The sequence below is a fragment of the Microtus oregoni genome, unplaced genomic scaffold (assembly GCF_018167655.1).
Source record: "Microtus oregoni isolate MIOR12 unplaced genomic scaffold, Mior012 000026F_ref0000081, whole genome shotgun sequence".
NCBI classification, from domain to species: domain Eukaryota; kingdom Metazoa; phylum Chordata; class Mammalia; order Rodentia; family Cricetidae; genus Microtus; species Microtus oregoni.
In genome coordinates this window covers 1,323,347-1,350,749 of record NW_024543085.1, presented here as the reverse complement: position 1 = coordinate 1,350,749, position 27,403 = coordinate 1,323,347, and the positions used below count along the sequence as shown (strand labels likewise).

The 27,403-nt window shown below is 41.1% G+C and overlaps 1 protein-coding gene across 2 annotated transcripts in view; it reads right to left on the bottom strand.

The window, feature by feature from the left end:
* The window catches only part of Vps50 (VPS50 subunit of EARP/GARPII complex), a 104,220-nt gene extending 77,750 nt beyond the window's left edge, over window positions 1–26,470 (bottom strand). The window contains exons 1-9 of one of the 2 annotated variants that reach the window (XM_041675733.1): window positions 26,333–26,470; window positions 18,753–18,821; window positions 9,702–9,824; window positions 8,388–8,459; window positions 7,452–7,505; window positions 6,368–6,438; window positions 5,730–5,847; window positions 5,385–5,420; window positions 2,978–3,060 (exon numbers count right to left, since the gene is read on the bottom strand). In XM_041675733.1, coding sequence (XP_041531667.1) covers window positions 2,978–3,060; window positions 5,385–5,420; window positions 5,730–5,847; window positions 6,368–6,438; window positions 7,452–7,505; window positions 8,388–8,459; window positions 9,702–9,824; window positions 18,753–18,821; window positions 26,333–26,365 — 659 coding nt within the window. In that variant the 5' untranslated portion in view covers window positions 26,366–26,470. The remainder of the gene's footprint in view (window positions 1–2,977; window positions 3,061–5,384; window positions 5,421–5,729; window positions 5,848–6,367; window positions 6,439–7,451; window positions 7,506–8,387; window positions 8,460–9,701; window positions 9,825–18,752; window positions 18,822–26,332) is intronic. The other variant, XM_041675734.1, reaches the window with a different exon arrangement.
* Window positions 26,471–27,403: the final 933 nt, after the last annotated feature.

Genomic DNA, 27,403 nt, shown 5'->3' with positions numbered 1-27,403 from the left:
GCTCAACCTCAACCTTCCCATTTAATTTCAAATGAAGGAGTCATGTGACTAGAACCCTTAACCAATTAAGACCAAGTTAAGACATGGCCAAGAAGATACATGGTTCATACAAACTTCCCTGAAATTTAAATAAAACCCATCATAATGCAGAAATGTTTTAAATAATGAAGTAGTTCTCTTAAAGACATTGCTACTGGGGGAGGGGGCAGGTGTGTGGCACACACCTTCAATCACAGCACTAAGGAGGCCGAAGCACAAGTCTGAGGCCAGCCTACATACATGGCAAGTTCCAGGTCAACCATCTCCAAATATATATATATATATATATATATATATATATATATATATATATTGTAGGGGAATATTAGTATTCTCTAATATTCAACAAGAATGAAAACCTTAAATGTACTTAAAATTCAAGTATGGAGATTCAATTGTGAATTAAATACAATTCCTAAAATTAACAGAGTGTCAAATGGTCTTAAAACTGGGGATTCATGGGATCATCACAGGACAGAGAAAGTTTTGCATTTTAGGGATCTGCTGCACGAAAGACTGAACATCACTGATAACTGAAGACAGTCTATTTCAATATTGCTTTAGGAATAAAACGCAAATGTTTTTAATCAGAGAAAATCAAATATTTGAGGTCATGACAAGTTAGTTGACTTGATTTAGTCATTCCATGCTATATAGGAGAATCATAATATCACTTTGTACTCAATAAATATATAACTGTTAATATATAAAACTATAAATGAACCTCAAAACTAAGCAACTTTTTCTTAAAAAGAAACATACATGTTTCCCAAGCAGGACAAGGAGCAGCATAAGAAGACAAAGTGAAAAGGAGGCCTGGCAGAGCTGGGCAGGACACAGCAGACTGGGCTACTACAGGGCAGAGGGCCTGTCTCACCAGCACAGCCCCACAGGACTGCACATTTAGATAAACCACAGATGGCAAAATGCAACCGCATTCATCAGTGTTCTCGGGACACCTAGAAGGAGCTGTGCACCTCTACCCATTCAGAGAAAAAGACGAGCCTCCCACACATCACAGGCACTCAAGTCTACGAACAATGTGTGCTTTCTAAACACCACATCATCTAAGACAAAGCAAGGTAACTCAGATTGTTACTCAGATCACATCCAGTTTCACATCTGGTAACATCTCTTCCATGTATCACAATAACCATTAATATATAAAAGTTCTTGGAAGGCACTTTCTGATAACTTTAAAAAGCCCAAATCTGAATTACTTTCAGACATTTTTACAGCCTAATCTTGTTATATAAGACATTTACTTTAGCATAACTAAAAAAAAATTTAATTAAGTAAAGTATAGTTTCAACAGCTAACCAGCTTCCTCAATTTCCTGCTTCCAAACTCTATACTCACTCTTCCCTCCTGTAATAGACAGTGACCTTTGCAAAGTCAATTTTCGCAAAGTCTTGGCATTTTATGTTCTATTTTACTTTCCAATTCTTACTCTTTCCCATAAACTTTCAAATATTCAAGTTTCTTTCTTAATTCCATGTGTTTTCACAAAATTTCCTCATTTTACACCTACCTACACTTCAGCCAGCCCTCCCTAAATGTGACCTCAAAATGGTTGGCCACAACTTCTTTGTTGATAAGTACAACAGATATTCTCAGTCCTCGTTTTGCCTGGCATTTCTAAAACTAAGATTTCACTCATGGTGCAGTAATTTCTCATCCATAACTCCTTTATTTTGGCCTAACTACCTCCCACCCCCTTCTCACTTCAGGTCCTCATGGGAGACCCCCAAAGGTAACTCTTAGAGGAACGTGAGATCTCAGCGCTTTTAGTGCACAGGCAACTGTCTTCTTTTGCACACCCAGTTCTAGTTCTATCTGCTCCGTGCAAGAGCACACGAAAGGTTTGTACTCTCTGACCGCACTGTAGATGGTTCCCCACAGTCCTGTTACAGTCAAAGGAAAAAACCTGGTATAGCTCAGTAACCACACAACTGCCTTGATAATTCACTTCCAAAGCCAAGTTATTCCCATTATAACAAACACATCAGAAAAGTGCTCTAGGCTCTATTCGCAACTTAGAACAGTCAGAAGCTTTCAAGTATCTGTGCAAGGCCCTAGGTCCGTCCCTGAGTATAGTAAAGTATCTTTGCAGGGCTCTAGGTCCCTCCCTGGGTATAGTCAACATACTAGAGAAATTCTATATTCACTTAATCAAGTGAAGTATAAGCACTGTTTTCAAACTTTTTAATAGTGACAGTTGACAGCCAGTTCAATATTGTATTTTTTAAAATATCTATTTCAAGCAAAAGGAAAAACACAGTAAAAGTACAGTTATTAAGTACCACAAAGATGATTATTATATAAACTGAAATAATATTTAAAATTTCCAAAAGACCAATTATTTGAACCATCTGAACCTTTAAAACAAACTGCAATAATCCTCTCAATATTTCTATGATGGGCAAAGCTTAGTCCCAATGCTGAAACCCTTTAGTACACAGCCGCTCGTGGTGTGTGAGCCCACCATACAATTCCTCCACCGCCTCTTCCTACCTGTAATGTTGCAGCTGTAATAAACTACAGTGCAAGTATCTGATATACAGCATCTGATATGCACTGGGAAATGTCATGACCACCAAGTTGAGCACCACTGGCTTAGAGGAATAGTCCTTAAGGACACAAGAAGGATGGGAGCGGATTTACCGGCACCCTGTTAGTGGACAAAACTCACATCACTCAGATGGGAAAGATAGGAAACAGAGTTTCGAGAGGTGACAAGGGGCAGGACGAGAGCATCTTCTCTGCTCTGCATACCATTAACAGCTGCGCACTATTTTACTGTAGCGCCCAACGAACACCAGTGTTAAACCAAGGACTCCATATTGAGCCTCAATGCTTACTAAAAGCATATGTTGAACAAGCCCTAAACAAAAATGACTGGCAAAAGAATCAGGTTAAAATTTATATACTGCCGTACCTTATACAGCTGTAGTGCTTAAAAGTGCTGGCGGCCTTCTGACATTCCAGGCACAGCTGAATAGCTCCTGGATAGTCCTCCTCCTTAAGACAGAATAGAAGCCATTAGACAACAAACATGTCCTTCAAAGGCCTCATAAAAACGTTGTTGTTGATAAGCTAACAATATGCCTCAGAATGCTAATGACTAATAAGACAAAACAGAGACCACTAACCTCAGGCCTAAAGTATATGTAGAAAAAAACTACAACAACTCTGCACCTTCAAATCCTTGGTAACTTCAAAAACTTGGTGACTTCCCCAAGACCATGGCTTACCAAGTGAGAGAGTTTTCCCTAGCTGTTACAGTTTCTTCTCAGAATGTTTCTAAAATGTGCCAAACAGCCCACATTCTATTCACAAGTAAGATTCAATTGTTTTACCACCAAGCAATCAATAAATATTCCTGAATAAATACTGGTAACTGTAAAGCTTAAAACAGAACTGTCTCCCAAAAACCCACGTAACAGTCTTGGTGGCCAGCCTATAATGCAGTCTTCAAAAGTAGGGCCAATTGATAGGAAGCCGAGGATGTGCCTGAGGCGTATACTAAACCCCCATCCCCTGCTTCTCCCCTCACCACCCCTGTCCCCTTGCTGAGTGACATTTATCTGCTAGGTCTTCTGCCATGATGAACTGCCTCACTGCAGCCTTAAAAACAACAGACGCAAGTGACCATGAACTGAAACCTCTGAAACCTAGGGGACCCCCCCTTCTGTTAGTTTACATCCTCAGGTATTCCTTTGAAACCCTGGGGACAACCTCTATTAGTTTACATCCTCAGGTATTCTTCTGAAACCCTAGGGGACCCCCCTTCTGTTAGTTTACATCCTAAGGTATTCCTCTGAAACCCTGGGGACCCCCTCTGTTAGTTTACATCCTAAGGTATTCCTCTGAAACCCTGCCCCCCCTTCTGTTAGTTTACATCTTAAGGTATTCCTCTGAAACCCTGGGGACCCCCCTACTTTAGTTTACACCCTAAGGTATTCCTCTGAAACCCTGGGGACCCCTTCTGTTAGTTTACACCCTAAGGTATTCCTCTGAAACCCTGGGGACCCCCTCTGTTAGTTTACACCCTAAGGTATTCCTCTGAAACCCTGGGGACCCCTTCTGTTAGTTTACATCCTAAGGTATTCCTCTGAAACTCTGGGGACCCCTCTGTTAGTTTACATCCTCAGGTATTTTGTCATAGTAACAGAGCAACTTAGAGCATGTTGTTACCCAAATAGGAATTTAATATCAAATGAGTATTTTCCATAGATGTCTCAGACCTTAGTTAGTAGTTACAGTTTAGAAGTACACTGATTACACAGAAAACCACAAAAATATTTCTTTATGCATGTATATAAATCTAACAGGGATAATTTGTTGGAGAATATTATTTTAAGGTGTGCTACTTTTGTTTATGCTGTGGAACGTTTGTTTAATGATGTGTTGCTTTTGTTTATGCTGTATTTGTTTAACTCTGTGAAGCTGTGATTCTTTGCCTGTATAAAACACCTAAAAGGCCTACTAAGAGCTGAATGGTCAAGAGCAAGGCAGGAGCAAGGATAGGCAGGGCTAGCAGGCAGAGAGACTAAATAGAAGGAGAAATGAGAAGGAGAAGGAGCAACAAGACAACAGGGGGAAGAGGAGGTCAAGGGGCCAGCCACCCAGACACCCAGGCACCCAGCCAGCCACAGAGTCAGAGTGAAAGGAAGATACACAGAAGTAAGAAAAGGGAAAAGTCCAGAGGCAAAAAGTAGTCAGGATAATTTAAGTTAAGGAAAGCTGGCAAGAAACAAGGCAAGCTAAGATTGGGCATTCATAACTAAGAATAAACCTCCATTTGTGATTTACTTGGGTACTGGTTGGTGGGTGCCCCCAAAAGCCAAGAGTAAAACATCCCACAACAATAATGCAAACACCATGAATGCTAAGATAATGACAATGTACCTACCCCACAAAGATCAAGGATAAGTTTCCAATAATATTTAATATGTCATTATGCTTTAGTAAGCTTTACTGTGACAGAGAATATCAAAGAGAAACATATGGCTAGCTTAGGAACTAATTACTATATGAGATACCATATATAAGGAAAATATTACCCATTTCACAAGTCAGTTCTATGTGTTAATTGTGAAATTTAATTTAACTATTTAGATGAAGTCAAAAGCCTAAAGTCAGCACTCAAAGACTACTACAAAGTAAATGTTTTCCAAATTTCATTTCCAAATTTGTCAACAAAGGAAGCTCAAGTATTTTTCCTGTTAAATATTCTCCTTATGGCAGATACAATCAAAGGAAAACACAGATTGTTTTGTCCTTTATGATTTTTCTTTAATATTATTGTAGCATCAAGAAATTTACAAATTTTGTTAGCTCACCTCTAGCATTTCACTTAAACGTACATCGGTCCTTTGCTGAAAAGGAAAAGGAAAAGGTCAAATCTGTTTCAACTACGGAACTACTATTTTTTTAAGATTTATTTTTATTATTTAAATTGCGTGTGTGTGTAGGAATGGGGCAGGATGAGCACATGAGTGCAGGTGCCTGAAGAAGCCAGAGGCACTAGACCCCATATGTCCTGGAGTCCCAGGCCGATGAGAGCCGCCTCAAGTGGGCGCTGAGAACTGAACTCGGGTCTTCTAGAAAAGCAGTTTAGACTCTTAACTGGTGAACCATCTCTCCTGTCTGCAAGTTTTAATTTTTAAAAAACAACTCATACATACCAATGTTTTTATAGTTCTCAATGACTTCAGAAGTCCAATCAACAACTGGCGCTTCCTTTGATTTGCAAGAAGGCCTAAGCTGGCCTGAGTAAAACCTTCCTTTGCGATATTCAGTTGTCTGCGGATGAGAACAACAGTGTGAGAGCTTCCTACACCACAGCAGTCCCGCACACACAGCAGTTAGGTGTGCAATGAGAGCTTCCTACACCACAGGAGTCCCGCCCACACACAGCAGTTAGTTAGGTGTGCAATGAGCTGAGGCCTAGGTCACTACTGAAATGATGTGCAGTACTCATACATGGTAGGTGAACCATACATTTGATGGTGCCAACCCATCAAATGCTCAAAACAGCCTATAACAGAGGGGGTGGGGAGCACTGGTTCTTCACTACAAAACAGCCTATAACAGAGGGGGTGGGGAGCACTGGTTCTTCACTACAAAACAGCCTATAACAGAGGGGGCGGGGAGCACTGGTTCTTCACTACAAACAGTGCAGGGAGTACTAGTCTCATCCGTTTTCTAATCTGTGGGTATTCAGCACAGACCTTTCTTGTGCAGGTTTAGATTACATGTCTGCTCACTGAAAGGTACTCTACACATTATGGTCATAGTAGATTTCACAACATGGAAGCAATACCTCCTCCCATTTGTGCAGATAACAGCAGCCAGCTGAAGACCTGTCTGCAATGATGTAACTCTTTCAAGCTCCTGTGCCAAGAGGAAATACAGGTTATGGTCTCAGGTATTTGCTCTCTCCCTATTCATATGACACGCTAGCAACGGCTCTAGTGTTCTCAAAGAAAAGTCAGCTTTGGCAACAAACCAGTAACAAAGATACTTCAACTTGAAAACTGTTATATTACATAAAAAGTAGTTTAAAATATCTACTTCCAATTGATTTCCACAATGACAAATGACAAAATATTTAGTCAGTATTGTAAGGAAATCTAAACCCAATCTGTTTCAGGCAGGAAAGCATACCAATAATACAGCCATTTATGTATGCTTCTGCCCAACAAAACCTTACAGTATAATTAAGAATATAACAAATCTGATTTCTATTTGCTATGGGGTTTCCATGAATTTTGAAAGCTTTTCAATTTTTTTCCTTCCCTTTTCGGTATATGTGTGCACTATGAAAAATTGTGCATGCATACAGAAGCCAGAAGATACTGGGTATACTGCTCTGTCACTCTTCCATGTTCCTTTTAGACAGGGTCTCTCACTGAACCCAGAGCTAGGCTGGCAACCAGCAAGCTGCAGTGATCCTTCTGTCTCCAAGTCCCACAGCACCGGAGTTACAGGCACATACATAAACACACCCAACTCTTCACACGGGTACTGGGATCCAAATGTGTATATGCCTCACGTATTCTTACCGACCAAACCACCTCTCCACTGTAAGGCTCTCTGTTTCTAGTGAGCACAGAGATCCAGCTATATAGACTGAGTTCCAATAGCAACACACTTTTACAATGACCCAGACTGAATTACTAATGTATACAACTGACACACAGTTCATGAAAGCAACTTTCCTTGGTTCCTCGACATTCAACTTAGTAAAATGTCACAAATATACACATACACACATGTGTACACATGGGCACATTTATACTGCTATAGAATACAGACAAAAGAATAATTGTAATGTCTTAAGTTTCTGGTAAGTCACTCAACCAATTTTAAAACTTTACTACAAAAAGTGGCAAAGAATTACCTACCTTTACATAAGCAGGCTGTTTTTCAAGAATCAAATCTGCTACTTTTTTAGAAACCTACAAGAACATACAATTAAATGAAGTCAGGAAGTTCTAGCTCTACATCACAAAACCTGCCAGGTAGAAATGCGTGCAATATGCAGAAAGAACCCATCCAACGACTCAGCTGAGTTCAAGGAAAACAGAGGGATCGCTGCTGTTAGTCTGCACTGTATACAACACTGCTATCCTACTCCCAACAAGACCTCCTAGTGCTTCTTCGCATGGAAGAGAAAAGAGCCATTTATTCCACTGACTTGAGGTATGTTAGTAATAGTCATGTGTGAAATCCAAACAGATTTTTTACTAATGCTCCTCTAGCTTAAAACAATTAATGAGACCACTTTATCATTAACTAATCTTCCAGTGACCTTCACAGAATGAAGTTCCGCATCACACAAAGGAAATATGGAACTGAGAAAATTCACAGCAGTAAAGGAAATGTGGGCCCACCTATCACTGCACAAAAGTAAAACAAGAATCAGCGAAGCTAAGCAAGCTGCCCACTGTCATACAGAAACAACTATGACTTTCTGATTGGTTCTGCCTTCTCTTTAGATATATCTTAACTGTGAGCCTTTTACTTTGAGATTTAAAAATGTTCCACTACAAAATCCTGGGCAGGGAAGTCATATACGCAAGGCAGGCATCTCCAGGTGCTTACAAGACTGAAGTAAACTCTAAAACCTTTGATTACATCCAGGAACCAGAGACAGCGCCTCAATCTCTATAAGGACACCTATCAAGGCAACAGCAAGAAAAGTATAGCAACATAAAACAATACAAATATATCTTATAAATCATGATACACAACAGGATGTGTATATATTAATGTATGGTATCTCTGTAAATATTATATTTTCATGTATAATTTCATCAAAAAGAAATGCTTCTACTTACTGCAGCTTGTTGTTGCTTTAATTTATCTCTGTATTCCTCCAGTTCTTGCAGATTGAGAACAGGAGGAAGCTTCTATAGCAAAAAAGAAAAAAAAATTATTTATGTGTGTGTGTGTGTGTCATATATACGTGTGTACATGTGTGTGTGTGTATAAATGAAGAATAAAAACTAAACAATTAAATTTAGTTTCATTTCCCACAACACATTTTCAAAGTTATTTTTTATGTATATAGTGTTCTGGGCACCGGATCTCAGATCTCATGTGGTTGCTGGGAATTGAACTCAGGACCTCCAGAACAGCAGTCAGTTCTCTTAACCTCTGAGCCATCCCTCCAGTCCTCCCAGAACACTTCGAAGTGGAGAATACAAACCATACATACAACAGTAACACATCCCACTCTCCTTCAACGTTTCTGTACAACCTCCCTTGCTTAACTCCAGTCTCCAGTCCCCTCTGGTGTTGCTACACCCACTGCTGCTACTCTTCCTCCAGGAAACCATTCTCCACCTGGCCTCTCAACAGGGAAGGTTTGCAAATGATTTGGGTCAGGAGAAACTAAGAATCTGATGTTGATCTCTCAGTCTACCTGCTACCTCAATTATAAGAAATCTCATCATGGACTTTCCCCTCCGGATCTTATGAATAAACAGAATACTATAATGACAGCACTCTAAATTAAGTCAGCACAGAGAAGCAGCAAATTGTGTATACTGGGAAACGGATTCCAAGTTTAAATGCATTTTGCTCTTCTGAGTTTTCTTATGGAGTCCCCATAAGTTTATACTGTCAGCATTCAGACAGTCTGTACAGAAGATTTTTTAGCACAATACACATTCCTGATCAAAAGAGTCAGTGTTCTAAGCAAGCTAGAGTTGCATGCTTGTAATCCTGGCTACCCAGGAGGCTGAAGTCAGAGGGTCACTTAAACCGAGGAGTTGAAGCCAGTACACAAGTCAGGCCCTGTGTACAGACAAAAAGTCCTACATAGCTTTTCTAAGCATGTAAGTTTTCAACAATTAAATTTTAAATTTTATTTTGGTTTGTATTTTCTGAACATGTTTAGGTAATGTGGAAATATGATGAGAAGCTGCACAGTAGCAATTAAAACCCGAAGCCCAGACAAGCTTCCCTAGCCAGCACTCTCAGGCTGCACGACACTGGCTGAGTTCATTAAAAGTTCATATTGTGATAATCACAGACCTATTGGTGTTATTAAAGGTATGAGTTCCCTCCAAACTTCAGGTCTCACAAATTCATTCATATGTACTGAGAAAATAAGCTTTAGATGCGTTTTAATCAAAATCTCTTTTTACCTCCAGCTCATATTTAACAATATCAAATGGGTCCGCAGAAAAATAGACTTGCTCGATACTATTAATTAGCTCTTGTTCAACTTGAGGGTCGCTCGGCTGTTCTCGAAGCTCCCTGAATTCCTCCTTTAAAAAAAAAAAGTCATAATTTTAGTATGTGTAACTGTTAAAATGCCATCTACACAGAAACAAATGGCCTGTGCCTTCAGTCATGCACCTTCTGAGAGCCATTCTGACCGAGGACACAAGCTAATTAGAAACCAGAAAAGCAGGAGGTAGCCAAACACTAAAACACTGCTTTTCTATTGGAGGGAGGAAAAAAGAATTCAGACTGTGTTTTGCAGTGTTTGAATACCAGAAAGGCTAAAGGAAATGCAAGCAACTCCCTGAACCTGTCACGGACACACACCACAGACTCACGTTTCACCATCAGTCTGAGCACACATAACAAAACACCATCTCAGTGACGTCTGGGGCTCAGCCAGCACTTTGCAAGTCCAACAGCAGGCATCCAAGTCCGCTAGGAGGGGAGGGAGGGCAGCTGCACTTGTGTGGTGGCAGAAGATGGGAACTACAATGCACTTAGGACCCTCAACAGCGCGGCGGTGCTCAAATCTGGCGTGTGCCTCACTCACATCCCCTGTGGAGAACAGGCCGTTTCCATTCATCCAATGCAGATATAATGAGAGGGATGAAATGAGGAAAGGGAACTCAGAATCCTCTGACAAACCTCCCTCCCTTAAAAGGACACACACAGGGGGAAGGGGCTTGGTGGTCCCGCTTCTACTGGTATACCAGACTTTGTTGACTCCCCCAAGGGAGGCCTTACCTCCTCTGAGGAATGTATGAGGGATAGATAGGATAGGGAATGGGGGAGAAAGGGAGAAAGGAGGAACTGGGTCTAGTATGTAAAATTAAAATAATTTTTTTTAAAAAAGGACACTGGCATCTAAAATAAAAGCCTCAAGAAGGTGTCGTTGTCAAAGTACCACAAATAAATACAGTTGGTACTATCCAAAAAGAAATATTGCACATTACAAAATCAGAAATATTAGAAACTACCATTTGTAGCTAAGCCAGAAATGCAAATACATGCAGTGATCAAGGGTATCCTCTTCTGGGTTTGACTGGCACCAGCCCTAACCCCGTGCTGATGCTCTCCAGCATCAGCACCAGCATCAGCACCAGGGAGACTGACCTGAGGCCAAGGACTCTCCGGCTTTAGCTGCATCTCTACAACCTTGGAAATTTGATTTAGCCTCTTCAAACCTATGATTATAATTTTTCATCTGTTTTAAAGTTATTAAAATTGCCAAAGGGAAAATGTGATTTCATTTAAAAATATCTCAGAAATGTACATTTCAAAATGTGATGAATTCATAAGAACAGTACAATCTGTATAAACACAAAGGCCAGCTGCTGCTCCTTCCTAGGGATCTACTCAGTCAACATCAGAGAACACGAAGAACTAACATGGAGTGCTTCATACTTTAATATGAAGGGCAGGGATGAAACCTAGCAAGGCAGGAAAAGATACAGAGCATACAGTGGAGAACTCCACCCAAACCAAATACCCTGATAAACCACTTTAGCCCAGTACAATAGCCCTCCTTGCAGTGAGCTCTGTGGGAAACGTGCACCTGAGCTCATTCAAACTGCTCAGGCAGCGGCTGCATGTGCAGTCTGTCAGGCTCGGCTTCCCCCAGCCAGCCCCTAAAAGCTGCCACAGCATCAGGCTGCCTGCTTAGGCAGACCCCACATTCAGACTGCACCCGCTCCTTACTCCCCATCATTGTGCTCTGTAGTGCCAGAATTCACAGCACTCGGTAATTACAGATCAGTCAATTGTGTTCAAAAGGAATAGGAAACAAAAACAGTCTGGGTAGGCAACATAATGCTTCTATTAGTAAGAACAACAAAAATATTAGATGAGTTGAGAGTATTTTATGTATACAAATGGGAATAATAAACAGAAGAAGCTGTATTTCATATTGTAATGTAACTGATGCATAATTTTGCTAGAATTAAAAACTCATTCTCTAGCCTTGAAGATATATAAAAATATGCAATTCTTTATCTAGAACAGAATCTGACAAGGTAATTTAACAAATGAACAAAATATTTCCTACAAAATAATTTAAGGCAAACTTGGGGAAAAAATACAACCAAATAAAATCCTTCAAAGTATGCTAAGAAAAAGGGTTGCAAAAATGAAATAGTTAAACTAAGTTTAGAATTAAATAGTTCAGTCTTATCAGCTGTTATATTATTAATGAAGTGTTTAAAGGATTTATTTTATAGTGTTTGGTTTATAGTATATGATGAAATGAGTATTAAAATTAATGTGGTGTAAACGCTGTCTAAAATATGAAAATCCAAAACTAATCTGTCAACAAAGCTAAGAAATGCAACAACATTTAACTGAAAATAGAGAAAATGTACATCAGTGCACCTCAGAATTAAAGCTGCAAAGAAACAGCTAAAGTCATGGATTTAACTGCAGAGAGAGAAGGCAGAAGAGCAAATCAAATCGCCCCACACTGCCATCAGGAGCTTGCTAGCCTGCTTCACAAGCTCTACCGCTTTCCCTTGCTCGGGTGGTCGAGCTACATGAACAACATGGAAAACTCTCCAAATGACAGCATCCAGAGACTAGTGAAATTCAGCATCACCCTCAACAGTTAAACAGCAAGGCAAGGCAGACTAGAGGGAAGGAAAGAGACAAAGGCAAAAAGGCATAAGTGCTCTCAACCTAGCAGAAAAAAAAGAGGCGTTCTCAGAGGACGGAGGAACAGAGAGAAATGCGAGTTTAAACCAAGGAACGAAAAAAAATGCAATTCTGAAATTATGCCGCATGACCAAGCAATAAAGAGCCTTGATTTAAAAAAAAAAGGCACACTCACCAGGAAGTAAAACATACATGTACATGCATTAGAATTCTGTTTTCCTCTAGTTAAAATAAATAACATATGCCATTGTGTTCCACACTGTATCCACAATAAGCATAAATGTTCCATATTTTATTAACAGAATACAGCAAGCAGGATTATTTTAGCAGACTGTCAGGAAACAGTTACTTCATGTTTTAGAGCTGCATCCCCAGCAGCCTCACACAGCTTGAATACATTACCACCCAAGCTGCTCTTCCACTTTATTATCTGAGGTAGATAAAGCTGCGTGAGCTAACACACAAAATGCACATATGAATGTAAGTTTATGAAAAATGATCATAACAGGTATTTCAGGCAATACCTCTGCTTTAGCCAGCCTACTTCTTATCTCACTCAACACAAAAACAAAAGGTTTTATGGGGATTCAAATACATAAACGATTTAAGACCTCGGAAGATGTTATGAAAACATTTCTGGAATGTTTATGGTTTCTAAGGAACAAATCGATCACTTTACAAAGCAATTTCATACTAAGGATTCATCTCTTAAGAAAATGAATCTGTGCTTTAAAAAAAAAAACTATAAATTTTGCATTCCGCTACTACTTTTAAATTATCCAAACGCCATACTAATTGAGCCAAAGTGAATCCAACAGTAACTAGATGTAACTACATAACACCCCTCACAGCTAAAGTAAACACACAAGGGCTAAAAGCCTAAAAGTCAGTTTGAGGTTTTTATTCTAACAAATTACATAATTATGTCATGGAAATTGACATAAAACTCTTCAGTTTATAGGTCAGGATCAAAACTGCAAAAAAAATTAACAGAATAAATACTGGACCCTCAAGTCCCTTTTTATTACACTGCAGTTTACATATGTTTATCTCCCTAGACGGCAGAGAGACTAGAGAAAGACAGAAAGAGAGATGGGGGAGAGGGAAAGAGACTGTGTGTATGTTGGAAGGACAGTGGGGAGAAGAGATTTTGTTCTTGTAAAACACACATTTGCCGTTTGTTTCCCTGTCTTGCTTTCCTTTTTTTTTAATCTGATAGCATTCTTTCACCAGCCAAGACAGCAACACAAAACAATGGCCTTCTTTTATAATTGCTGTAGCCAGAAGCTACAATCTCATAAAGCTAACACTATGTTAAACCTCTAACTGAAAGCAAAAAATAAATATAGTTACCAAAATCTATACACAGAGAATAGGAAGAAAAAATACGATTTTCAATATTCGATCAGTATTATTAAAGTCATAAATCACTGAACAGATAGATAGAGGTTTGATCTACTTCCAAAGAAACAATTCAAACCTACTTTCAGATCTCAGATACCCTAAAACCATGTACCACATAAGATTATAATGAACTGCAAGACGTCTGATTACAGAGGGAAATGGCACAATTTCTTATATTCCCACTAGGACAACGGTAATAATCTATCAAATGTAGTGGCTGCCTCGGTTTGTTTCTGTGCTTTAAAGAAGGCTTTTAAAGCCTGTTTTCTCCGGGTTCTCGGCGCCATCTTGTGGAGTGTTGATTACATTACAATTGAAAAGGAGGGCTCACCTAAATCATTTATGAACATTTGTACAAGGCTGCTAATATAAGACTGTTTTATCCAGACTTACAATAAAATCAGGTAACAAAAGAATTTTAATCATTTTATACGAAAAGTAAGCAATGAATAAAATGAATTATTTTAACTATACAAATGTATTGCATTTGATAGTTTAAAAAAAAATCACAAAAATGAGACATCATCATACAATCATACAATTTTTTATTTGATCCCTTGCCAAACATTTGTACTTATATCTTGTACAGTTAATGTCAACCTAATGTCGAGTCGTGGTCAGTGGTAGCGCACACCTTTAATCCCAGAGCTCAGCAGGTGGAGGCTGGTGGATCTCTAATTCAAGGCCAGCCTCATCAACAGAGCAAGTTCCAGGACAGCCAGGGCTAAGGAGAAACCCTGTTTTGAGACTCCAAAAAAGAAAAGAAAAGACAACCTAAGGCTTTGGCTTTATTATATTTCTAGCTTTATTGATGAAAACCACTAAAGATAATGACATTGGAAACATAAAAAAATTCCTTTTCTTTCTTCTTTTTTTTTTTTTTTTTTTTGGTTTTGGTTTTGGTTTTTCAAAGAAGGGTTTCTCTGTGTAACAGCACTAGCTGCCCTAGAACTCACTCTGTAGACCAGGCTGGCCTTGAACTCACAGAGATCCACCTGCCTCTGTCTCCCAAATGTTGGGATTAAAGGCATTTGCTGCCACTGCCTGGCAGACACATTAAAATTTTTAAGCTATCTTTAGAAATGATTCTCAACTTCAGTGAATATTAAACAGTCTTGCCACTACTGAGCTACTAATGCTGGAGAGAAGACACAGGACAGAGAATCAGAGAGAAAATCCAATGTACCTTCCTTGTTTTTCTTCAGTTTCAACGTCTTTCTAGACCCTTCCGAAATAATAAGATCTGTGCCAAGGAAAGCCATCAGCGCACCCCCAGCCTCAGTCCTTTCCAGACTCCTTCAGCTCCCAGTCCAGGATTCTGCATTTTAAACGTCCCTCAAAGTCAGCACTTCGGCTTTTCTCCACGTCATGTCTGTCGCCCGCCCAACACAGAAGCATCGGCACCATCTCCTCCACCATGAAGATGACTCCCAGCCAACCCCCCCCGTACTGACACATCTCAAAACACAATTAATAAACAAGAACAGGAAGAAGGTCCTCATTACACATCCACAGCTACCCTGTTCTTCAGTTCCCCCTCACTGCCCTCCTCTTCCTAGGGACCTGAACCAGCATGAAATCTGTGACTAGTAACCAACGACAGTACGATCCATCCTAATAACCCACTCCTGTGCACACCGTTCTTTATTCTAGCGCCCTCCAATATGTCACAGCTTAAGCTACTCTATTTCTTTCCTGAGTTGAGGGTTCCGTCTTCCAAACTAAAAGATATTATAGTAAAGAAAAAAGGAAGAAAATATTTCCTGCATTGAACTTGTAAACTGAACTGTTCACATGAATATTATGGAATTAAAATCTACAATAGATCAGACTTAGTAGAAATTTATTTTTACTTGCTTATTCAAATTCTCTGTCCAAAGAAAAAACATAATTAAATATACTTTGGGGCTTGGAATGCTTCAGTGTTAAAAGACAAAAAGATATGAGCTCATTCATGAACAGAGGGATTATTTTCAATGTTCTGCCTATATACTGATGAGTGTGAGGAGACCATTAAGTGGGAAGTATTCGAGTGGGTCTTCGCTGCATTTAAATTGCATAAGTAGCATGAAGTAAGTAGCAATCTGTCCATCTTAACCCACCACCGAGTAGCTTAGAACCGGAGTTCTGCGAATGCTTACTCAGTGCAGCTTACTTTAACTTTAATTCCAGCAAAATACTGTATTTTCCAGACAACAGATTACTAAATTCATAATCCAAATTTCAAAATCATCTCTGCAACATATATCACCTCTGTAAAACACATGAGGGGAACACACTTCAAGTAGAGTACCCAGACGCACTGGGTACTCACCACCTAAACGCCTTCAAGGCTTTTGTCATAATTTACAATCACCTCATTTACGATGTGCCTTCCTTGACAAGAATGCAACAAGAGGAAAGACAAGCATTGCTGAAGAACCTGCCTTTCCACTGTTGTATGCCATCTCCTGTAGTGTGCCGAGCACACAGTCAATGCTCAAAATTGTTACTGAAAATCCGCAGGGAGACTACAAAAGAAAATATCAACCTTCAGAATGCAAAATATATATATATATATATATATATATATATATATATATTCACTCTGCATTAAAGTTAAAGAAAGCTACCCTGAGTACGCAATCACAGAACTCGAGCTCTCTTGGTGCTCAAGCTCAGCAGCAGATTCACATCATTCTCAGCCATACCAGAGTACCAACCACCATTCTGAACTGCATGGCTGTTAGGTCAGAGCCACGCAGAGAGAGGGCAGCAGCACTGCGGCCTCCTTGAGATGCTGTCGGCAAGCGGATAATGAACAGGCACGAGGCGCTTGGGAAGCCGCAGCTTACATCAGAGACAGCACTTCCTGATAGCTACTTTACCCCAGGAACTCCTCAGTATGTGCCAAAGACCAGTGCTTAGATAGGCATTCACCTGAACCATTTTCACTTGCTGACCTTGTGACCCTGGACACTACACTCTACCCAGGCCGGATATCTCAAAGAAATACAGTAAAGGATCCATAGGAAAACTATGCATAAATCCACTGCCACCACTATTGCAAGAAACATCAGGTCTTAAGGTTTAAAGACAACAGACCATTACTATTAAAAAACTCATGTATATTTTAATGAGATTCACTCATCAATCTGATATTGATTCTGAAATATGGAATAGAATCAAATTCAAAGTATGTCCACAACATATAATCATCTTTTTTTCTTCATCAAATAAATAAAGACAACTGTTATCAGTTAGGATGTATGGTTAGTCCTCACTTCCTGACTGTACCACATCCATTCTAACATATTTTATAATTTTATATACACACATATATGATGCCTAAGTCATTGTCTGAATTATTTCATGCAAAAGGTTTATTAGCATTTTATCATATTGTGACCCTATGCCTGTGTCTGAACCCCGATAAAGGTTAAACAACAAGCGCATTGGTGAAAGTGTGTGAAGGGGACGGGGACCAGCACTGGGTGTGAGGAGCCCCAGATAGCTGAACAAGAGACACCCTCGATTGAGGAAGCAGCACAGAGGCTGCCAGGGACGCGAGCTGCTGTGGTGGGGCTGTAAACCCGTCCACCATAACTAACTAGAAACTGACCTAGCATGCAATCCCGAATCAGTTCCTGTGCCTTTACCCAAAAGACTCCTGGCAACATAGCACATACACACTTGCACATCAATGTTCCCTGCAACAGCAGTCACTGCAGCGAAGCTATGGAACTCACAGACATTTCCAGCAACAAGGAACGGAGGAAGAAAACGTGGCTTACGTACATAACAGAATGCTCTTCCGTCATTATGTAATTTACAGAAAAACGGACATAATGATCATATTAAGCCAAATGACTCAGTGCATAGCCTCTCTCATTTACAGTCCAAGACTATAAATAGATAAAATGGGGTGCATACAAATGACATGAAAGCAGAAGCTAAACTATGTGGATAACAAAAAGGGACAACCAAGGAGGGTGGAGCACAGAGGGAGCAGATAATGGGGTGTGGACAGGAATGTGCTCAAAGTACATTATAAAGGTGTATGAAAATACCCTGACATAATCCCATATAAAAAATTACAAATATAAAAGAAATTCTAGTAAGAGAACAAAAGCTTCTTGTATTGAGATGCCAGACACAGCAGAGGAGTGTTTTTAATTACGACACTCAGGGGCTGGAGGTTTCATTCAGTGGTAGATTACTTTCCGAGCAAGCAGGGTTCAATAAAAAAAAAAAAAAAAGGCAGCTGTTTAAAAAAAAAAAAAATCACACCCATACAATGATCCTCAAATTAAAAAGATTTGCAAGCCTTTATCTGTGGCAGAGCTGTGACTCGCAGCAGCTCACGGCAGCAGCAATCCAGACACTGATGGCAGGGTTAACAATGCCTGACAGTCTCCAGGGAAAGAAAGCAGCTAGCTTTCAAGTGGCATGCATTAAACTTGTAAACTGAGATGTTCACATGAATATTAGGGAATTAGAATCTGAAATATATTAGACTTAGTATAAGTTGGGTTTCACTTATTTATTCAAAGTCCTCTGCCCAAAGGAAAAGCATAATTAAATATACTGTGGGCCTCAGGATGCTTAGCATTAAAAAGTCAGTTAAGAAATTATTTTGCCTTACATCTTCAAATTATAGCAAAAAGTAAAATATACATATATATATATATATATATATATATATATATATTTGCCTTCAAGCCAAGAATTTGATATAATAAACCCTAACATTATTAATTTTGCAGTGTTTACTAGTGAACTCATACTGCATCCCCCTTATAATGAAAGCAAAAACATCACCTAGCTTATCCTAGTATCCACCTGCTGTGGGAAGCAGAGCTTCAGGAAAGCAATTAGTACCCAGAGGCAGTCGGTCTGCTCTTGGGGAAGTGAAAAGTCACACCACACATGTAGATCAATACCTTTCCAGGGACCCGAAGGCTCTCAAAGGCACCGAGATCACTGAGGCTCTCTGGAGGGCTTTTCAGACCCTTTAAAAAAACAAACAAACAAACAAAATGAGACAAACACAATTTAAATGTGCTAAAGAACTGTAAAAGGCTAGAACACACCTAGTGGTACAGAGCACATACACTCTAAGAACAACCATCACTCGACGCATACGGCCTGCTATGAAATCAAGTAAGTTTGTGCTTTGAGTATTTTTTTTAATATTTATTTATTTATTATGTCCAGAAGAGGGCACCAGACCTCATTACAGATGGCTGTGAGTCACCATGTGGTTGCTGGGAATTGAACTCAGGACCTTTGGAAGAGCAGGCAATGCTCTTAACCGCTGAGCCATCTCTCCAGCCCCTGCTTTGAGTATTTTAAAGAGTATCGGCGGCACTGTCAGCACAGAACCAGAAGCCTAACTTAGCCACAACTTTAAAACAAGCAAAAGAAAGGAAACATAACAGAGACTTCTATAAACACACATTTATTTAAATCATTAACTGATGTGGGAGTGTCATATATCAATATGTTGATTTCATTGGTTAAGCAATAAAGAAACTGCTTGGCCCTCATAGGTTAAAACATAGGTGGGAGGAGTAAACAGAACAGAATGCTGGGAGAAACTGAGTCAAGGAGTCGCCATGATTCTCCCACTCCAGGCAGATGCAGGTTAAGATCATTCCTGGTAAGCCAGCTCGTGGGCTACAGCAGATTATTAGGAATGGGCTAGTCCAGGTGCGAGAGCTAGCCTAGAAGAGGCTAGATAGAAATGGGCCAAGCGGTGTTTAAAAGAATACAGTTTCCGTGTAATTATTTCGGGTAAAGCTAGCCGTGGGGGCAGCCGGGTGCCGGGGACGCAGCCCGCCGCTCCAACTACAACAATTAACAAATTCACTTTTAAAAAGGACCCAAGCTGTATGGTTTACAGCTAAAAATACACTAACTGATCTAGTTCAACCCTTTTAAAAATGTTAATTAAAACATAAGACCTTTGTTAACCTTGACTATTTCTCACAATTAATTAACATTTCACGTTGCATAAGATAATATGTAAACTCCATGTCTCATTGCTTTTCAGCACTGTGGTACCTTCTATACACACATTGGTTGAAGGATTTTGAAAGCCTTACATATACCTAGAAAAACTAGGAAGACAGACAGAACTCAGCATTTAAATTCCATTTCAAAGGCTCATCTTAAAAATATGCTATTTAAAGAAGTGGACAATAGTCTTTAGGAAAAGTAGCTAGTCATTATTTTGAAGAGAGATTTACAACATAACCACGTTGCTCTTTGGTGCCTCGTAGACCTTTTGGAGTCCTTAGACACTAAACTATATAGTGTACTTCTGTCAGCTACTTGAGACTTAAACGTTGTTCGCTGTAAGATGTAGGATGCTTACCTTGCTTGCTATGAAACAGCACCTGCCACATCTACAGGTTTATAACAGTATTTTCTACCGTTGTACCCAGACTATCCACCCCACTTGTCCTTCTTCCTGTTACCACTCTCCCTCCTGTCTCCAAGAAATAGAAAACCAACACACTACCAGCTTCAGAAGTATCTCTCCTTAGGACTCTCCCTTAATGACACACAGGACTTCACAGCATAACTAAAGACTGTAACCAGTAATATTATCCAGGGAACTTTTAAAGATCCCAAGGCCCTACCCTGAATCTAATGAATAGGCACTTCTGGATTGAGATCAGGAATTTGTACTTTAACTAGCAACCTCAGGGCCAAGGATTGTAAATGCTTCAGAAACACAGCTAGACATTTTCAAGACAATCTCTGAGCCAAATCAGTGAAGTTTTAAATACTAAGTGCACATACTTTTTCACATGTTAAGTCTTGGGAAAAAGGAGAAAGCAAATGGTATTTGCCTCTGTTGCCCAATGGCTAGCAAAGTTCCCAAAGAGAGCGCAGACTGGGGGGGAGGGGGACAAACAGATGGGGGAGGGAGAGGGAGGGGGAAAAGGAGGAGTGGGAGGGAGGGAGGAAGGAGGAGGAAGGGGAAGGGAGGGAGGGAGGGAGGGATAAGGAGGGAGGGAGGAAAAAACAGACAGGGGAGAGGAAAGAGGGAGAGAGAGAAGGAGAGAGGGGGAGAGAGGGGGAACAAGAGAGAGGGGGAGAGGGGAGGAACGAGAGAGGGGAGGGAAACAGACAGGGGAGAGGAAAGGGAGAGAGAGAAGGAGAGAGGGGGAGAGAGGGGGAACAAGAGAGAGGAGGAGAGGGGAGGAACGAGGGGGGAGAGGGAGGAAGGAGGGAGGAAAAAACAGACAGGGGAAAGGAAAGAGGGAGAGAGAGAAGAGGAGAGAGGGGAGGAACGAGAGAGAGAGGAAAAACAGACAGGGGAGAGGAAAGGGAGAGAGAGAAGGAGAGAGGGGGAGAGAGGGAGGAACAAGAGAGAGGGAGGGAGGGAGGGAGGGAGGGAAAAGGGAGGGGGAGGGAGGGAAAAGGGAGGGGGGAGGGAGGGATAAGGGAGGGGGGAGGGAGGAAGGGAGGGAGGGGGAGGGAGGGGGGAGGGAGGGAGGGAGGAAGGGAGGGAAGGAGGGAGGGAGGGGAGAATGAGAGTTATTGGGCAGGCTCCAGTCTCCAACTACTCCACACTTTGATCTCAGGGCAGCAAGCACCTGACTGCAGCCTGAAGCTTCTGGACACCTACTAGGTAGGCTCAAGTCTAGTAGTCTAGTATGACTTCCAATGGAGTATGTGGGAGTCTGCTGCAAGGCTTGGGCTGTTTGTCCTATCTTGGGCTTCTCCCCAGCAGCTCACAGGATGGCACAGCATCAAAACTGGCAAGGCTGACTTAGACAACTAAACTGCCACAGACATACATTAGATATACAGTATACATACAGGGAAGAAAAGCAGCGTTAATGATCCTGTTACTCAAATACCATTTTCATAGTGTAATTAGCATTTCTTTTTTTTAATTTTAATTCATTGTGCATTGGTGTTAAGGTGTCAGGGGCCCTCGAACAGACAGCTGTTAGCTGTCATGTGGGTGCTGGGAATTGAACTCGGGTCCTCTGGAAGAGCAGCCAGCGCTCCTAACCACTCTAATCAGCACTTCTTTAAACAGGTTTTGAAGGTTAACTAATCTGACAGGAATCCTTGAGTGAATACAGCATGTTTTTCTATTTCTCTAGATGCTAGACTGTAATGTAAGTATGATATATACCTGTATCTAGAAAAGGGGGTTTGCCTCTAAATTACCATACAATCATCAACAGTAAGCATGGCAGCTTTCTCCCAAACGTACAAAATAAGAATAATAAAAGTTGGAAGCACTCTGTCAGGAGCCAGCAGAGTGGAGTGGATGCCAGAAGAAACCACCTGGTTTGTACCCTGACTCTCTTGCAGCCTGGCACACCCTACCTAGCCTTCCTTTGTGATATACTCGAACCATGTGATAACTCAGGGTTTGTTATAAAGAATGAGACAGCTCCCATGAGAAACCAAAGAGGGGCCAATAAGCTTGAAACTGGTGAACATTCCTTATTCATTCATTATTCTTAGAATTATTAGGATCACAGAGAAATGACTTTTCTTTGAAAACAGAAATGAAGAAAAAGTAAGAACCTAGATGTCTATAAATATATTTGACACTCAACTGTCGTGACTATAGGTTGCTAACCCTTTCGTTACAAGGTTGTTGTAAGTTCAAAATGAAGTCAGTTTTCTGCTGTTTTCGTCTAAGGCACAAATTCATTGTTGTAACTTTGGTGCTCTGCTTTTATTAAACAAAAACATTTGTTATCACTACTATCCACTATTTGATTTTTTTCTATTTGTTTTTTTAGAATTTAAACACATAAAATTCAGCATCGACACACCCGATTTTGCACTTTGTCCAAATCAGATCAACAACAAAGCTGCTCCCATTACAGCTCTATGAACATGTTCCTCTTATGGGACTAGCAAATTATGCTCTGTCCGAACAAAAGAACATCGCAGCTATGTGTTTCCTTCTCTTCTGAACAAGAGTAGAGTGTTTATGATTTCTCTCCAACTCTCTCCCTCACATGTTTGTCTTGTGCCTACCCTAGCCAGAATTTCTCCCCCACCACTTCTTAAGTGCTGATGTCAAGGCTGGAGAGACGCTGCCGTGGTAAGAGCAAAGGCTCCTCTTCGAGAGAACCCAGGTTTAATTCTCAGCACCCACACTGCAGCCACAGCTGTCTGTAGCTCCAGCTCCAGGGAAATCTGGCACTCTCACACAGAATGAATACAGGCAAAACATCAATGGACATAAAATAAAAATTAAATGATTTTTATGACGGTAAGTAAGCAGGAAGTGCTGCTGTCAGGTCCCAACGCTGATTCTCAGCCAAGTCTCACCTGGTGGGTCTACTGCAGCTTTCAAACCCCTGGCTTTTATGTGTTCTCCCTATCCATTTATTAAGCATCTGCTACATGTTGGTGGTCACTCATACTACTAAGACTCCATAAGACTGACGGCTCCTTCATATTCTACTCTGCAAAAATCTACCTCTGAACACTGAGTGAAAAGGGCAGTCCAGGCTTTTCACACATCCACAGCCTCCCCACTTGACTTCAGCCAATGCTGTTTTGTCAGTCATAGACTCGTAACTCCTGAAGGATTATCTACGCTTCAGATTCCTGCCCGTGAACTCAGACGCATTTGGTGAAGTCTCTACTTTTTCTCTAATTAAATATCTAGGCAGCCTTCATAAATCAGGTAGAAAAACCTCTTCACCCAAATCACTCCCCTCTAGTTTTCTCCATCTTAGAGTGTCATTTTCAATCTCCTATTTACAGGGGCCAAACCAACTTGGTCCATCTTTGACATTTACACCACACATTTACACATGAGGAAACTGTTCGCCTCTTCTGTCCCCTCCAACACAAGCACTCTGGTAAGGCCCACACGCTTCACCCTGTGGGTCACCGCAGTAGCCCCTCAATTCTTGCTCTTTTCCTTCTTCAGTCTATGAGTAAAGCAGGAATCAAATGGTCTTTCTGGAGTGCTCCATCAGTCTACATGGCTCCTCTGTCAATTCACTCGGAACACAAGTCATGGCATTTCTAGAACCTGTAATGTTCAGTGTGATCCTGCTTCCTACTTCAGCTCTGGGCTCTCCTCCTGACCTCATCTCCTGCCTACAATGCATCTCAAGAGTTCCTAACTTGGGCACGTGAATGTGCTCTGACGGTAGTCTGTCACCTAGTCACCTTGCTTCTGTCAGGTCTTCTGCGTCATCTTCCCACTGACCCACTCAAGCTTTTTGGTTTTTGGTTTTCAAAACAGGGTTTCTCTGTGTAGCTTTGAAGCCTGTCCTGGAAATTGTTCTGTAGACCAGGCTGGCCTCAAACTCACAGAGATCCGCCTGCCTCTGCCTCTGCCTCTGCCTCCCGAGTGCTGGGATTAAAGGCCTGTGCCACCATGGCCCAACTTCCCACTGAGGCTTTCTATGTCCACCCTGTATGTAAAGATACAATTGATCCTAAATTGTCAAAACTCCCAGGCCGCCTTACCTTCTTTCCCTCAAGCACTGCTCACCGTGTCTGCCTTAGCACTTGTCTATTCTAGTCACTGATGCCTCTCCCAAACCTGGAATAGTGCCTGGCACATAGTGCTAGATTCAATTTGTTGACGAAACTGAAAAAACAGAGGCCAGCATAACGGGAAATAAGCAACAGATCTCATCTAAATAAGGCCAGCTCACAAAGTGCATCCTTCCCTGTGAATCTTTTCCAAAAGAAAGATCAAAATAGCCAGAGAGAGAACACAAATAAAATTTAAATTTCATAAACCGGAATTTCATTTCACTTTCATATCCATTAACAACATAATAAGAAAGTATGTAGAAACCTTAGATATGTATACCTTTAAACATATTATCATTAGGAGGGCTACACATTCATATAAACCTCCTAACTTTATCGCACTTTTTTTTAAGTATAGCTCCAGCTTCCTGTATACGTTCTGAAGATTTTTTTCCTCTCCAATTAAACACAGACAGAACCCACTGTAATTCAAAAAGCTGACTGAGGCTTAAGAATCAGCACTTTCAGTGCAGTCTGCACTGCATTTGCAAACACTGTAAATATACCAGCATCACTTATTCAGAATTCGTTGGCTCTTCTCTCCCACTCATTTTCATAAGGCAAGGTTCAAAAGCAGAAAATCAAATCACCGAAGTTCCTGTACAGCCATGGTAACAGAGGCACCAACCTTCGGGACAAGAAGTCCACAGCCCCAAGGCAGTTTACAAATGAGCACACTGCTAAAGCAAGACCAAGCAGACAGTAAGGAAACTAGCATGTAATCTTAAAGCTGTCTAGCACTTGAGGGGCTGAAATTTAGCTCCTAGTTTGTCTGTCCTCTCCCCTCCCACCGCAGATGGAGCAGGCTCCAAACTCCTTCTCACGTAAGAAGCAGAAGGAAGCAGTGCAGCCCCGGTGTTCAAATGTGAAGGACTGCTAAGTGCCTCTACTTACCTACTTGTTTTTGTAATATTAACAGAACAGTTTTCTTATTTTCTTGACACCAAACATATTTTCCTCGAAAAAGGAAAACAATTATACCAGGACCATGTATGTACTGCCTATCAGAACTGATGTGAAACTGTCCCACTATTGCTAAAATTCTGAATTCTCAAGTATGTAAGGAAGTCATCCGTATTCCTGTTCTCTTTTGTTAAGAAAAAATTACAAGTGAAATTTTAGTGAACAGATTTTCCCCCAACATTTTAAGTCACTATGATTTAAAACTCTCACCTAACTATGCTTGTTTCTTATTAAAACAAAGAAAAAATAGCAAATTCTATTTATATGCTACAGTCAAAGGTTTCTGAAATAGAATGATCAATAAATACCTAAAAAAATAAATTTCGGAAGCTTCTTGGAAAAAGTTGAGACAGTATTAGGAAGCCCTAACATATGTGAGACAGGATACTGAGCAGTCTTATTTGTAAATTATCATTCTGGCTAAAACAAAAAGAACAGTTTTGCCAAAACAAGAAAATTTTTAAGTAGCAATACACAATGATACAAGCCTATTTTGTTTACTGATGACCTTCACAGAGGTACATTTAGATAGGAGAAACAGAAAAGCAACTGTCACTCTCGGGGAGTTGCCCCGAACCACAATGTTACCAATGTTCTCTACAAATAGCCCTGTTCCTTCATCCTCGCTCTTTTCCAGTCTCCTCTATTGCACAGACCTCACCTTCCTTTCCAAGACACCTATTGGCAAATCGCCGCTAGTCTGGATGAGGGGGATGCTGCAAAGCAGCTTGGGGCTGTCCTGGAAAGGAAGCAAAAGCAGAGGAGAGGAGACAAAGACAGCCCAAGTCTCTGGCTAACCTTGCTTAAATGACTGTGTCTAAGTGAACACCACCCACAAAGAGTCGAGGTCGGATCAAGTGAGTCTTCCAGGGTTCTAGTTAGGTGCCCGGCGCCCCTGAGACCCGCCAATCCCTCTAACTTAAGCCTCTGCCCACCGCTGCCCGGGGACAGGGCGCTTCGCTCCTCAGCCGGGAAGGCGGAACTCTTCGCGTCAGACGACAGGACTCACCTGCCGGGTCATTAGAGATTTGATTTTCTGCATGTCAAGGTCGAGAGACGATTACCCTGCCACAGACAAGTACCAAGTCACACAAGGCCACCAGAAAGCCGGCCACAACACAGTGAAGCCATAGTGAGTAGTCACGTGGAGCTGACCGCCTGGGTCCGCCTTCCTTTTGCTGGGCATGCTGGGAAGTGTAGTCTTCCGGCTGCAGTCGAAGAAGGAGGGCAGCCTGAGTACTACATTGCCCAAGAAGCAATGCTTCAACGAAGGCAAATCTTGTTGGTCCGATGGCCACCTGTACCGGAAACGGCTTAGGCGAGGCTGGTACCTGAGACCTAGGTGTTCTGGGTAAAGAAACTCTGAGAAGGTCCCGACTGAGGAGCGGGAGAGGAAGCGCTGGGCTGGGGCGGGAGGGGGGCTGAGACCGTGCGACTGCCTCCTGAAAGGAAAGGACGCTTGGGCCTCTGGGTACGGCCTGAGGAAAGTGGGAGGCAGGTACCCCAAGAGGCTGATGGCCAGCCGTGGGGTCTTCTGTCTTGCCATTGCCTGAGACGAGCTCTAGTAAAAATCAAAGGAGTTCTTCTGATCCCCAGCTATCATTTTTCTACCTGCTTAAACAAAGGCAGGTCGTGACAGACGTCAGAAGTTGTGGGAGCATGTGTCTCCTTAAAGTCATCTCTCGTCATTTAGTGGTTACAAAGGAGCTTTGGAGACTCAACGACTATGGGGGCAGCAAACTCAGGGCTAATAATAATAATAATAGGTAACACCGAAAGTTTATTAATTGGAAGGGACTCTGTTAATGACTTTACGTGTATGACCTCATGCAGCTGCATGAGAATCTTTTTCTCCTTTTTTAAATTACAAATTCTTTTTCATACAATGTTTTCTGGTCAGATTTCCCCACCCCCAACTCATCCTAGATCGGACCCACCAATTCCACGGTTTGTTTTTTTTTTTTCTTTCTTTCTCTCTCTAGAAAACAAACATGCAAAATAAATAAAAGTAAGAAAGGAAGAAAGAAAGAAAGAAGCACACATCCAAGACTATATAGGTGAGCACCATATGGTGTTACTA